The sequence below is a fragment of the Empidonax traillii genome, unplaced genomic scaffold (genome assembly GCF_003031625.1).
Source record: "Empidonax traillii isolate 1590-97213 ecotype Southwest subspecies unplaced genomic scaffold, ASM303162v1 scaffold150:size1405651, whole genome shotgun sequence".
Classification (NCBI taxonomy): domain Eukaryota; kingdom Metazoa; phylum Chordata; class Aves; order Passeriformes; family Tyrannidae; genus Empidonax; species Empidonax traillii.
Window position 1 is genome coordinate 610,981 of NW_020955343.1, and position 14,112 is coordinate 625,092.

At 39.4% G+C, this 14,112-nt stretch overlaps 1 protein-coding gene across 8 annotated transcripts in view; it reads left to right on the plus strand.

Moving 5' to 3' along the window:
• Positions 1–10,870, plus strand: part of EBF3 (EBF transcription factor 3) — a 121,397-nt gene extending 110,527 nt beyond the window's left edge. For 3 of the 8 annotated variants that reach the window (XM_027884601.1, XM_027884602.1, XM_027884604.1), the window contains exons 12-16: positions 416–481; positions 1,137–1,314; positions 2,515–2,700; positions 3,188–3,385; positions 10,239–10,870. In XM_027884601.1, coding sequence (XP_027740402.1) covers positions 416–481; positions 1,137–1,314; positions 2,515–2,700; positions 3,188–3,385; positions 10,239–10,270 — 660 coding nt within the window. In that variant the 3' untranslated portion in view covers positions 10,271–10,870. Of the gene's footprint in view, positions 1–415; positions 482–1,136; positions 1,315–2,511; positions 2,701–3,187; positions 3,386–10,238 lie in introns of all 8 variants that reach the window. The other 5 variants (XM_027884599.1, XM_027884600.1, XM_027884603.1 and 2 more) reach the window with 3 other exon arrangements.
• The last annotated feature ends 3,242 nt before the right edge of the window (positions 10,871–14,112 follow it).

A 14,112-nucleotide genomic window follows, 5' to 3' on the forward strand; every position in this document is an offset into this window, starting at 1 on the left:
TGTGATGCCTGTGCCTTTCATATCTCTACCATGTGTTTGTTTGTTTAATACCCATAAGACTACATCATTAAACCTCAAGCACTGATTTCACTAATTCAGCACGAGAGCTACATGCTACAGCAGCAAACACCTTTTCGAGTCAATCATAATTGAACAGCTGGATGTAAAATGCAGTATTATTTTTAGGCTCGCCTCTAACTTTGACTTCAAACCACAAGCCCTGTTTTCCTCCAAAACAAAATACCTTCCTACCTTTGTAATACATCCACTAAATATAGTGGGACTACATGGAGAGCGTGTGACGTATTTTATCCACTTTATCGGCTCCTCGTAATTATAGGTGCTACAACTGCCAACATCACTGCACTTCTCTTGTCTTAGCGAAACATAATGCAGGTTGTTTGTTTTCCTTTAGGAAGTATTACTTAAGAGAGCAGCAGACCTTGTTGAAGCCCTATATGGGATGCCCCATAACAACCAGGTAGGTCACCAACGCGGTCTTTGTTCCCATGCTGACACGTGTAGATCAATACCTGCTCTTTGCAGAGCTGGCAGAGCATCAGCACGTTCCCTTTGTACACAGCCGGGCTTTGCCAGCCACCTTGAGGGCAGTCTGATGTGATGCAATGCTCCGAGGGAAACGCTTCATCTTCCCCTTCTCCTCTTGCCGCTCGTTTGCCCATCAGAAATGACAATTAAGTGTAAGGTGCCAAAAGCATAAGCAAGCATTAAGGCAGGAGAATAACCTTGAACTTGGGCCAAAATATACAGTGACTAATGGGAAGTCCTAAAGAAATCTGCTAAACCGAGCGGATCAGACCTACTGTATTTTGCAAACTGCTGAAAATACATCTCCTGTCCTGGGCGAATAAAACGTGTGTTGGGATTTTGACTTGACTTCCAGTGCTAAACTCTGATTTTAATTTATATTAATTTCTTCATTTCTTTATACTTACTGTGCTGAGGTGGAATTGTAGGGAGGAAAACAGGAGGTGTTGCTGAAACATGCAGCAAACTCCCCACCCCTACTGTAATTCCACATGAACCTCTTCGGTAAATTTTAGCGTTATTGCGACTTGGGCTATTTGCGCAAATCATTGTCCGGGTTGTTAGAGCCCCCTGTTCTGTCTTTCCAGGAGATAATCCTGAAACGAGCAGCTGACATTGCCGAGGCGTTGTACAGCGTGCCCCGCAACCACAACCAGATCCCCACTCTAGCCAACACTCCCGCTCACACCGGCATGATGGGGGTGAACTCCTTCAGCAGCCAGCTCGCCGTCAACGTCTCCGAAACATCGCAAGCCAACGACCAAGGTAGGCGGGATTTCAAGAGTTAATCCTCCACCTTGGTGACTGCTTTTGGCCAGTGCCATCAATCCGAGATGATGTCACCGCCCTGTCCTATCTCTTTCTCTCTCCCTACTCGTTGTGCCTGAAATGCCGTCTTTAACTTTCTCGAAGTATTTAATTCTTCCTGTTCTTTCATTTTGCTGTTATCATAAAGCATCTCTAGTGGGGGAAAAAAGTGCAATTGGCAAAGTGTAGAAAGCTCTTTGTTATTCACAGTAAATATACAACTTGTATGTTTTTTTTTATATATAAAATAATTATGTCTAGGTACCTCCACCTGGTTTTGGAATATTTACACAGATAAATCTAATTTGATGTCTGTGATTTTAAAATACTTTGTTTGTAGGCATGTGTGACATATATGTTACTAATAAAAGTAATAGTTGATTTAATTTACCTGTTGTAATTGAAAATGCATGTAGCATATTGCATTTGAAATTAATTTTGATACTAATGAAAGGAGGGAAACAGGATTATTAGATATGTTCAAACGCATATTTTTTTTTTGCTTGCAATGTAATTATTAAATTGATTGCTCAGATAGGAACAAATTGTTGTTTAAATCCTGATTCTGCTATGTTTCCTCTTCTAAAAAGATTGTCTTTTAATGCGTTTCCAAGCTAATAAGCCTTATAAAATTCTGTTCTTGCTCTTGAATTAGTTTTCACTGATGGCTACACCTTATGAAAGCTTGTTGTTAGCATAAAAATATCAATCACAAAATGAAGACCCCAAAACAGCCTTTTAAAGTAAATCACTGCAACAAAAAAGTTTTTCTTGTCAGCTCTGGCATTTGAAGGTCTGGAGAGGCTGAAAGTTCACGCAGTGTGTTGGTACAAAGCGGGACTTGAGCCTGTTGATAATTGCTCCTAAAGACAAACGTGAAGGCACCTGACACAGCTGGATCGAAGAGAGCTTTTGTTGGCTGTCTGTGCTAAGAGGAGAGACAACATAGAGTGCTCGCGGATGATTTAAGTAGGGTTGGCGTGATAAGGTTATCTCAAGCTGCAAGAGTTGATAGGGCAGTGAGAGACAACTCAGAGCAAAGCTGTGCAATCAATTAAAACTGTGTAATATATGCTGCATGAGGAAACCCCCCAGCCCTAAGTCTATCTTATAAAATAACATTATTTTTTTGGGGTGGGGGGGTTTCTAACACAGTAGGTTACAGTCGCAACACAAGCAGTGTTTCCCCGCGAGGATATGTTCCCAGCAGTACTCCTCAGCAGTCCAATTACAACACAGTCAGCAATAGCATGAATGGATATGGCAATGCCGGCATGCCCAATCTAGGTGTACCAGGTTCCCCTGGATTTCTTAATGGCTCCTCAGCTAACTCTCCTTACGGCAGTAAGTGTCTATTTTTGGTAACGCATCATCATATAGATTCATATTTACTACAAAAATCAACTTCCTTGCATTGTTTTGATTTTCCTCTGTTGTCAGCTACTGGATAAAAGGAGGGGTGACTCTGGAGGCTGGACGTAAAAATGAAAATAATAAATTGATCTGTTTTGTGCCAGAATACAATCTCAGACAGAGAAAAAAAAATAAACCAAACCGAAACAAACAAACAAACAAACAAACAAAAATAAAACAAAATAAGAATTGGACTGCGCAATTCGTAAAAAAAGTCCAACACAAAAGAGTTTGCCTGTTATCCAGAGAGTGGCCAAGCCAAGGCATTTCATTTTTATTTTTTTATATATATTTTTTTTATATATATATATATATATTTCTATATATATTTTAAGAGGCAAGGCCCTATCACTCTCTTTTTTCCGTGTTTGCCGTGAAAACCTCAATCTGAGTCCTGATTATTTTTGCTTTATTGCAGTAGTGCCGTCAAGCCCTACCATGGCAGCCTCTTCGGTCACCCTCCCTTCAAACTGTAGCAGTACACACGGCATTTTCTCATTCTCACCTGCCAATGTCATCTCTGCAGTGAAACAAAAGAGCGCCTTCGCTCCTGTTGTCAGGCCCCAAGCCTCTCCTCCACCATCTTGCACCAGTGCAAATGGAAATGGACTTCAAGGTGAGCTGGATCTCTCTCAATTTTCTGTGTATTACCTTTTTTTTTATTTTTGGTGCATACTCTCAAGCCCTGATGATTTCTCTGGGAGAAAGGTACATGGCTAATTTTGGTTTTTTAGGTTCCCGGTGCTTTAGTAGTGATGCAAAAGCAGGGGGAGAAATAGGGTAGCGCAAATGGTCTGCTGAGATCTTTAGTTCATTTTTAACACTTGCATTAGAGAAAGCACTAGTTGTTTTTCTGGTATTTTCCCTTAGGAGTTTGTGACTTGAATTTTAAAGGAATAGTGTATCCCTGAATGCCTCTTGGAGGGTTCATGTACTCCGTGTGTTTATATGTTTTTTGAACACATTTCTGTGGATGTTTAAATCCCGCAGCGTTCCGGCAGGTCGTGGTGTGATTTCCTTGTTTTGCGTAGGGTGCAATAATGATTTCAAATATGTCAGGTTAATATAAATCAGGTTAAGCTCTCACTCAGTGAACCAACCTTCCCCTGGACTAGGTAGCCCTGTATGCAGGGGGTTTGCATGCTCTGGTGGTCCCAGCTCGCTCTCTTACTGTGGTGTTAGAGTGGTTACATCCCTAAGTGAAATGAATATTTAAATTAAGGCAGGCAATTTTAATATTTTGCCTTTTTTTTTTTTCTTTTTTTTTAATCCATGTGATTTTGTGTGGGCAGTGCAAGGAATAACTTATAAACCAGTTGCAGAATTCCCATGGTCATCTGCTGGGAGTGGGGCAGGAGGAATTACAATACAGTGTATGTTTGGTAGAAAAACAAAAATATGAGCAAAGAATTCTTCCCAAAAAAGAAGACTTAGGTCCTTTTATACCACTTTTAACACATTTTTTGACATTCAGAAGACAAGACTATAGATGGATTAGAATAATTGCAATGTTTACCTCTGGTTGAGTCTCGTTGTGCAGTGAATTGGAGCACTTCAGATCCCATCGAAATCAGGAAGGGTTGAGGACACTCATACCCCGGAGGTCATCACTGCTCTTGACTTCCTCAGCTAAGAATTAGCAGTACAGTGTTATTTATTCTTTGTATTACCATGACACCCATGATACAATGAGCACTCACAGGCAAACAGATGACAGATATTTTAATTTGCCAAACAAATTCTGAACACCTGCATTTTGTGGGATCTGAAGGCACTTTGGAGAGACATAATCCCAATCCCAAAGAGCTGCCTGTCCGCCACAAATCCAGATTATTCCAGATCAGGATCTCAAAGTTAATGTTTCTGTAGCTTCTTTTTCACTTCTTGGCCCATAAAAGCCTATGAGAGCTTGTTATGCACTCAGGTCAAGGAAGAGCTGAGGATTCAGCTGTGCAAACTTATTGTGTGATGAATGTTAAAGGAAAGGATAATTAGATTAACCATTTCTTTCATATTTCTTTGCTGGAAGCTTCACTATGTTACTACTGTAGGGAGAAAACTATATTGATATTCTTAGAAAGAATAATCCATTAATAAAATAATCCAGTGTCCTACTTTCCTCTTTTTATAAAAAGACACTACTATGAAAAGTAAATACTGAAATAAAGTAATGAAAAATAAAATCTTAAAAATAAAATACTAAAATAAACTAAAAGAATAGAAATAAAAGACATTAAAATTAATAAAATAAACAAAATAAAATATTACAAATGTGGTAACACATGACTTAGATCTGAGTCAACTCCTCTGTAGCAGATATTTATATATATATTCATACTAACTTGTTGATTGTAATTTACTCTGAAAAATACAATTATTTAAACGTCTAAACTAAAATGATCTGAATTTCTGTAACTTCAGTGTGTAAATACAGGGTTTCCCATCAGATAGTCAAGGGTTTAGGTGCTTAAAAGCTCTAGATTACTGCAAAGTGGGGTTTTAAGGAGAACTGGGTGGGCTGAATGCCTGCACCAAGCACCCAGCGTCCCTTGGCACCTCCCCAAACCTTTAATAATTGTACATCTCCAGCCTCAAATGCAAAATGCTTCATACATAAAGCTCAGAAAATGGCTTTGAAAGAGCCGATACTGATTTTGTTAACTAGGTCATGAATTTAACTCTTAGGCTGAGCCCCACCCTGCTCTGGACTAAGCTTTTCCCTGGCCAGACAGCCCAGTGAAGACCTAACAATGCCACTAATCCCTGATTTTAGGATGCTGCAAACCAAGCAGCAGATCTGGTGTAATCCTTTTGGATTTTTGTTCAGCAGCCGAACTGAAAATAAATAGAAGTGTTAAAAACAAACAAACAAACAATTGCCATTTTTTCCTCAACTGGCTGAACGGAATCATTTTGTGTTGAGGAGAATGACCCAGAGAAATAGGAAGAATGTCCTTCTGGTCTGGTAATTAGAGCAGTGAGTTGTGGTAACTAGAGCAGGGTTGTGACAAAAAGTTGAATTGTTTATGCAAATTAGCACCACAAAGTGATGCTCAGTATTGTGAGAATTCAGGAAGTTACACAGAATCATAGAATTCTGCAACAGGTCGGGTTGGAAGGGATCTTAAAGACCATGTAGTTCCAACTTAGGGCAGAGACACCTTCCACTAGCCCAGGTTGCTCCAAGCCCCGTCTAACCTGGCCTTGGACACTTCCAAGGATGGGGCAGCCTCAGCTTCTTTGGGCAACCTGTGCCAGGGCCTCACCACCACCTCACTCAGGTTCCTTCAGCTTCAAAGCACAGGCAAAATCACTTCTCCCAGCCAAAACTATTAATTCAGACTGAACTCACAAATGGTTTCATGTTGACAACACTTCCTGTTGTCCTCACAGACTGAGGACTTGAACTGAACTTGAAGCCAGAACTGAGTGGCAAGACAGGGATAAATTTGTCACCCCCTTCTTTCATGAGATATCATAAAGAAAAGCCACCAACACTCCTGTGTTGGTATTTATTTACTGCATTTGACCCATACAGTTATTTAAGGAATTTCTGCTTCTTTCTTCCTATTTTCTTAGTCATTTATTGAAACTGAGCCCTTTTTAAAGTTGCTTTCTGGACACTGTGCAAGCAGCTTGAGAGTCTTCTGATCAGCACATTTTCTACATTAAGTTAAAATTTGGAATTCAAGAGCTGCAGCAGAAGTGTTTTCTTTTTTTTGTGATCTTGAAGTACAGAGTCTCATTACAGAGCAGGATGTAAAGGAGCTGAGTGGCAGATGAAGAGTCTGCACTGTTAGGAATGGTCACACATTGGTCAAGCCAAAAGGGAAGTAAGAGCTTGTGGTGACTGTTGTTGTATTGGAAGTAAATCCTTCAGTTTATGGAAAAGGAGGGACATGGATAAGAATGGATAAGAATGAAGACACAGATGGTCCTTTCACAGGGATTTCAGGGTTAATTGCACTGATCCTTGCTGGGTAGACCACTGCAGGATGTGTCTATGTGCGGGAAAAATGCTGTTCTTGGTACACCTCAGATGGTGAGAACATAAGAGCAGAGCTATGAAGCTCCACATGGAGCTCAGGTAGATATTTTTGTCTCCTAACAAAGTATAAAGCAGAGGTTGAGCTGCTCTGCCTCCTGGCTTGTGCTAACATCACCCTAAGCATCAGGACCACCTGAGCCCTCCTCACTAGAAGCAAGATCTTGCTGCCAGGAAGCACGACCCCAAAACCCACTGTACCATAGGACCTACTGCCCAAGAGGGAACGTGGCATTTAGCCAATATTTTTTTTCCTAAAGATATCCAAGACACCTGCTAGGTGGAAGGCCTCCCTGCTCATGGCAGGGGGTTGGAACGAGATAGTCTTCAAGGTCCCTTCCAACCCAAACCACTCTGTGATTTTACGAAGACAGAGGTTAAGAATAAAAACAAATAAAAAAGAAGACAATCTGGGGAAATCTCAGAGGGGTCAGGGTGCAGGCCATGACAGCCTGGGCTGATGTGTTGCCTTCCCCCTTGCTGCACCCATGTCAGCTGCACATCCATCCCCAGCCAGCTGGTACCTGATCAGGGTCAGCGCTCGGAAGCTGCAACTCACAGAGGAGACACCTCTCTCTCTGCTGTCCCGTGGCCATGACTCACTCCTGTGACTAAGCCTACAAAAAAAGGGTCTTTGGGCCATATCCAAAAGGCCACAATCTTTTTCACTCCATATGACCTCCATTGCATAATCCATGATCAGAAAGTCAAGTACTCACACACTTTTTAAAGAGCAGGATCCTATGTATGTGTTCCTTTGGGCAGAGAGCCTTTTCCTGTTTAAAACAATGGACATTTAAGGTATAAAATGTGTTTTTTTTTTTTTTTTGTGAGAAAGTACTGGCTCGCTGCAAAGTTGGAAGTACAATATCTGTTCAAAATTTGGTTTTCAATTGTAATTTACTTTCTATAGATTGTGAAAGATATTGCTCGCTGGTTATAGGACTGTAATGCAGAGCACAAGGGTTTCTATACTCTTTTAAAATTGCATCCTGCTTAATTTTCTGGTCTTTCCCAGGATGAAAGTATTAAAATTATTATTAAAAAACTAACCAGCTCATTTTTCTTTAAGAAGGCATTTGGTATCAATTTGCACAGCAGGAAGCACAGCGCAGAAATTCGCAATTGTCAAATGCTGACACTAAAAAAACAGTGAAATAAATGTCTGGAGCACCAACCTTGCACCCCCCTCCCACTGTGCCACAGGGAGAATTCGACAAAAATGGTTAAATTAAAAAATTTAGACTTCCCTCCCCCTCACACCCCCAAAAAAGCATGCAGTAGATAATCTAATTTTTCACACAGTAGAACCATAGAATCCCAGAGTGGTTTGGGTTAGAAGGGACCTTAAAGACCATCCAGTCCCACCCCCTGCCATGGGCAGGGACACCTTCCACTAGCCCATGTTGCTCCAAGCCCCATCCAACCTGACCTTGGACACTTGCAGGGATGGATCAGCTGATGGTGTTATTGCAGCATGGTCCTGGAGGACATGGTTTAGTGACGAACATGGTGGTGGAGCTGGTTGATGGTTGGACTCGATGATCTTAAAGGTCTTTTCCAGCCTTAATGGTTCTGGGACTCTATGATAACATCTCCAGCATCCTCCAGTTCAAGCGCACACCAGGTAACCAGAGTGACGTGGTGACAGGTTTCCTGTTGACTGAATCCCACAGGACAAGCCAACCTGAGAGCAGGGGTTTGGCAGGTCTAAACATGGGGCAAGGTCACCTGCTGGCCAGGGTTGATGCAGTGTGGAGCAGAGGAGATTTTGTGAAGGGTTGTTTTAAGGGTTCTTTAAAGGGTGTTCAGGCATTGGAAGGGGCTGCCCAGGGAGGTGGTGGAGTCCCCATCCCTGGAGGTGTCCAAGGAACGACTGGACGTGGCACTCGGTGCTCTGGGCTGGGTGACAAGGTGGGGATCAGGCACAGGGTGGACTTGATGGGCTGGGAGGGCTTTTCCAACCTCAGTGATTCTGGGATTCTGTGAAAACATGATGAAGAAACTAAATGTTTTGGGTCAAAAGGGTCTCTCTGTCAATAACTCTGTGCAGTTAAATTTTGTAAGTCCAGTTGCTGTTCAGCTTTAAAACATTCAGTATTATAAAAAATGTGAAATTATAACTTCAGTTTCAATTTCAACCTATTTGATAGGTCTAACGGGGGAAAAAAGTGTCAGAGTTGGAAAACTTTAACCTGTTTCAGGGGCATCACTTGAGCTGTGCTTTAGAGAACATCCCATCCAAATCCTTCCCGGAAATGGTGCCAGAAGGACCAGGACTGCTCAGGGCTCCGGGTGCATCCGTTGGAGCAGCGCTGATGGTGCAGACCACGCTGCTGTAGGAAGTTGTGTCACCTATGAAATGTGTATGGACCCGGCTCTTCCAAACCGTAAAGCTGTAACAGCGAATCAGAAACAAATTAATATTGTTGAAATTAATGAACTGAGAAATTGAAGTTCACATCACTACATGAACAAATTTATTAATATCTGTTGTACATAAATTAATGAGAAATATCATTATGGCAAAAATTAAACAACAGTAAAATTAAAGACTGTCTAAATTATGTTTCTACCAAAGAGTTAACTAGGAGAAAAAAACAGTGGTTGTTGGCATATCAGTCTTTATCTGTTAAAAAACTCAGGATATGGCTGGTCAGGGATATTGATAGACTCACAGAATTACAGAATATGCTGAGTTGGAAGGGACCCACAAGGATCATCGAGTCCAACCCTTAGCCCTGCACCTAGGACCATCCTCAGGAGTCACACCATGTGTCTGAGGGGATCATCCAAATGCTCCTTGAGCTCTGGCAACCTTGGTGCTGCGACCACTGCCCTGGGGAGCCTGTTCAGTGCCCAGATATCCTCTAGGGGAAGAACCTTCTCCTGATATCCAACCTAAACCTGCCCTGACACAACTTCAGGCCATTCCATCAGGTCCTGTCAGTGTTTTTTTATGGTGTTTGAGCTCCGGAGTTGCGAGGAGGTTTAGAGTCCTTGGCTTTGGTCTTGAGAGAGTTCTTGGCTTGCTCAGTCCTGCTTTTATCATAAAGTAGAATTGTGGAAAAGGAGGTTTTCTGAGAGGGGCAGGTCTGGGCAGGAAGTGATGGTTAGAAGGGATGTCCCCAAGGAATGGTGTTGTGGTAAGCAGCATTGTCGGGAGCCTGGAGAGCTGTGCACAGGAGTCAGGGTGCCCTTCCCTCAAAATCCTTCTCAGAGCCTCCTTTCCCAAGGAGGAGCCCTTTGTTTTGCTGTGAAAAGTGCGTGTCCGTGGTCCCTTGGTCCAGGGATGATGTGGAGGAACCCGGCTCTGCATCCTCCCAGCCGGTCCCGTTTGAGCATCGCGGTGGCTTTGAAGCAGCTGTGCCTTCCCCCTCAGCGTGACAATAACGGCTCCTTTCTCTTCTCTTTTCTCTTTTAGCCATGTCCGGGCTTGTAGTCCCGCCAATGTAAAGTCACTTTTGTTTACCTACCGTAGCACCAAGCTGCAGAGGATGGGCTTAGGGGACAAGTTTAGTATATTAAGACATGCTGATGGAAGCAGTATCTTCACGCAGAATCAGCAACAAATCGAAATGCTACAGGAGAAAAAAAAAAAAACAAACAAAAAAAAAAAGGAAAAAAAAAGACTTTGTTTAAAGATTTTATTTAAACTATTAAGAATCTACATGCAAACAACCTACTTCTTCATGAACAATTCCATTTTATTGACTGAATTTTTCTCATATTTTCACATTTCTCAGTCCTGGAGAATAAGGAAAAAGCGACGCCTATTTTGTATAAAGTTTCTGATTACGTCTTGGCTATGTCTAGTACTTGCTATGTGTTGGGAGAAACTTTGTGGATGCACCATTTTGATTATCATGAAACACTGATGAAAAATGCCTCCGAACATTTTTCTGTACTCATAACTAGATTCACAATGGTTGTGTATCTCTATAATGTGAAATATTTTTTTGTGGTGGAAAAAAAGGGGGCCAAGGAGGTTATGAGCCATCAAACTGGAAAAAAAAATAATAAAAAAAAATAAGGATGAATATATGATTAGAAAAAAAAAAAAAAAAAAAAAAAAAACAAAAACCACACACAAAAAACCGGGGCGTGGGGGTGGGCACGGGAGGGGGTTTATCGTTGCTTAACTTCATCTTAATGAAATGGAACTTTGTAACTTATTGTAGTTAGAAATTGTAACTTTGATATTGAATTCTCTTGCCTTCAACAAGCACACTGACAGAGAAAAAAAAAAAATTGCTACTGTCTGTTGGTTTAAAAAATGAAAAAAATATACTTCCACTGCTAGAGCTTCCTGTTAAGCAAGTGTGATCTGCAACATTTTTTCAACTTTTGCTAGCACTGTATACTATTGCATTTTAGGCTACTGTGAAGTCTATGTTTCTTGTACCAGAAAATTGTCCTTTTGACTTCTAGATCCTTCTTCCCTAATGTGTTTTGTATGTGGTTATAAAATTGTAGACTTTTGTGATTTTGCCAAAGTTGTAGCTAAATATTTATACACTTGTCTTGAATTTTTTTCAGATCCACTTAAATATTTAGAAAAAAAAAAGCAGATTTTATTCCTTATGGAGGCTATAAGGAATAAAATAGTCTTACCCATCGCAACACTTTCTTTCACATAAACACTTGCAGTCACTAAGGGAATTTATTTTGTAACATATCAACTATAAATATTGTATTTATCTTTGAAATTTTGTATATTGCTATTTTTTTCCTTTTTTTTTTTTTTTTTTTTTTTTTTTTTTTTTTTTTTTTTTTTTTTTTTTTTTTTTTTTTTTTTTTTTTTTTTTTTTTTTTTTTTTTTTTTTTTTTTTTTTTTTTTTTTTTTTTTTTTTTTTTTTTTTTTTTTTTTTTTTTTTTTTTTTTTTTTTTTTTTTTTATGTTCCTGTATGTATTGGTTTTTGTCCTGGCCTGGTATCATGATGCTGAAAAAAGCATTAAGCCAAGAACCGTTGCCTTCATGTTTTTCTTTTAAATAAATGAGTGTCCGTGCATTTCATTTGTACTTCATAAAGTTGCTATTGTTTAACCTTTCCATCCTTTTTTTCTTTATTATTTTTTTTGAGGAAAAGTCAAATTCATTGTTTATTTTTATATTATTTTTAAGTTATCAGAACAAATAATTTTGAAAAAAACCGTCGTTTGTTGTATAGTCAAATCAAAATTGTGCCACATGGCTGTAATGAATACTAGTAAAATATGTGCATGTGATACAGCCACAGAAAAGATGAATCTATTTTGTGGTTGCATTTTTTAATTTCCTTTTTTTTGTTTGTTTGTTTGGGTTTTTTATTATTATTTTTTTTTATTATTTTTTTAAAGATTGTAAAAAGTCATTTTTAGCTGCCACCCATGACTTTGCCACATAGCTGAACTGTGTTTACTGGAAAAATTCAGAGGCCTAAAGTTTAAAAATAAATTCACTTCTGATGTTTTAATTAAAATGTTTGCCACATGAACTTCTCTGATGCCTTAAAAGTGAACTTCTTTGAAGAACTTTTGTGCTGTTTTATCACAGGCTTAAACCACAATTGTTAATCATGACTTCATTAGGATGATTTCTGGTGTAAAAAATAAGGGGAAAAAAAAAGCACAATCCCAGTGTACAATTCTCCCACTCCTTTCTGTGTCAGTTTTCTGCTGCACTCTGCATTCTCCCAAACCCTGCACTGCTCCAACACGGGAAATCAGGATCACACCGAATTTTTAATGTCTGGGAGTTGTTTAGTTACGTTTCTTGGGGTGTTATTTTTTAGGGAACTTTTTTGTAAATGACCCATAGCTGACTGTACTTTTTAAACTGGAATGACCTCCGTTGTATTCCGTGGCTCTTAGTGCCAAACCCAGCGAGAGGAACGTGGAGTTGTTTTTATTTTTCCTTTGCACTAACTGGTTTGCCAGCACAGCACTGCAAAACACGTTGCAAACTGCAGCAGAATTCACGTTTTAACCGAAAAGGAGGGATCGTTTTTTTAAAAATTATTTTTGTTATTATTTTTAATTTTCTCTTTTATTTTTTTTTTTCTTTCTGGGCAAAATAAAAAAAAAATGCACATTTTAGTAAAGCTTTTATTAATGGGTTTAGAAGAACGATACAGCTCTGTGAGCACGGCCAAGGCTTGGCTAAGTGGGAAAGCCTGAGAAGTCACTTTGGAACTGAATTGCCTCCGTTATATTTTGTCTAAGTAAGGTTTTGCTCTAAAAAAAAAAACAACAGAAGAGGTCACGTGTACATGTTAAGAAAGTCTGCAAGTTCCTTCATAAATGCAATCTGTTTGTGTTTTAGATTAATTAGTCAATGCACTCATTGCTTCATTGTCTCCAGACGAAAAGCTCACTAAATGGTAGATTTTACTGTTAAAGACCCTACAATAAGATTGTTTTATCTGTACATTTTTTCATATATTTAACTGTATAAAAAAATGTTCATTTTACACAATATTTAATTAAAGTATTTCTTGTCTGTGAATTTCATTTTTAGTAATTTTATCTGGTTTGATTATTAAAAAAAGTGACTAAAACACTAAATGAAAAAATGCAACATTGGGGGTTTCATTTCTAAATATCAGAATTTTTATTTCTTGGTTATGAAAAAGCCCAACCCTTGACATGGTCTTTTCAGTTCCCTGGGAGGAGGATGAGGAAGGGGATTTCTGCTCCACAGAAAAATGCCTTTTTGCTCAACCTTGCTGCAGCATTTAACCAAAACCACTCACTTGTTGTGAAGGTAACAGCAGAATATCTCTTTTTCTTATTTAACCAAAGCTGTGCACTTTAGACACCCTTCTTCTAAAGTGAAGGTAACAGTAGATTTTTTTTTTTTTTTTTTTTACTATTTTAATATCATATTGTAAAAGCCTGTAAACAGGAAAAGTTATTTTAAACAAAGCACAACCCAAATTTTCCGTGTGGCACTTGGACACCGAAGGTCGACGTGCTCGTCTTTTAACTGTTGATAAGGAAGCAAATGCTTTGGCTAATTATAATACTGAGCACAAATATTTCACCCTCTGGACCACAGTATGTGCAGTGTACATATAATGGAGTTAAAAAATATATATATATACACATATATATATATAGAGAGAGAGAGAGAGGAGGGCACGATGCAGCCTCTGAGTCAGGGAGAGTTACAATGCTGTGCCTGATTCCAGGTCTGAGTTCCCCACCCCAGATGCCAAGTGTGCTCCTGTATCGTTGTGTGTGAGCAGTAGCACGAAAAAAAAAAGGTGTGTTTTTTTTTTTTTTTCTTTAAACAGGAATATGGGTCTGGCAGAGCA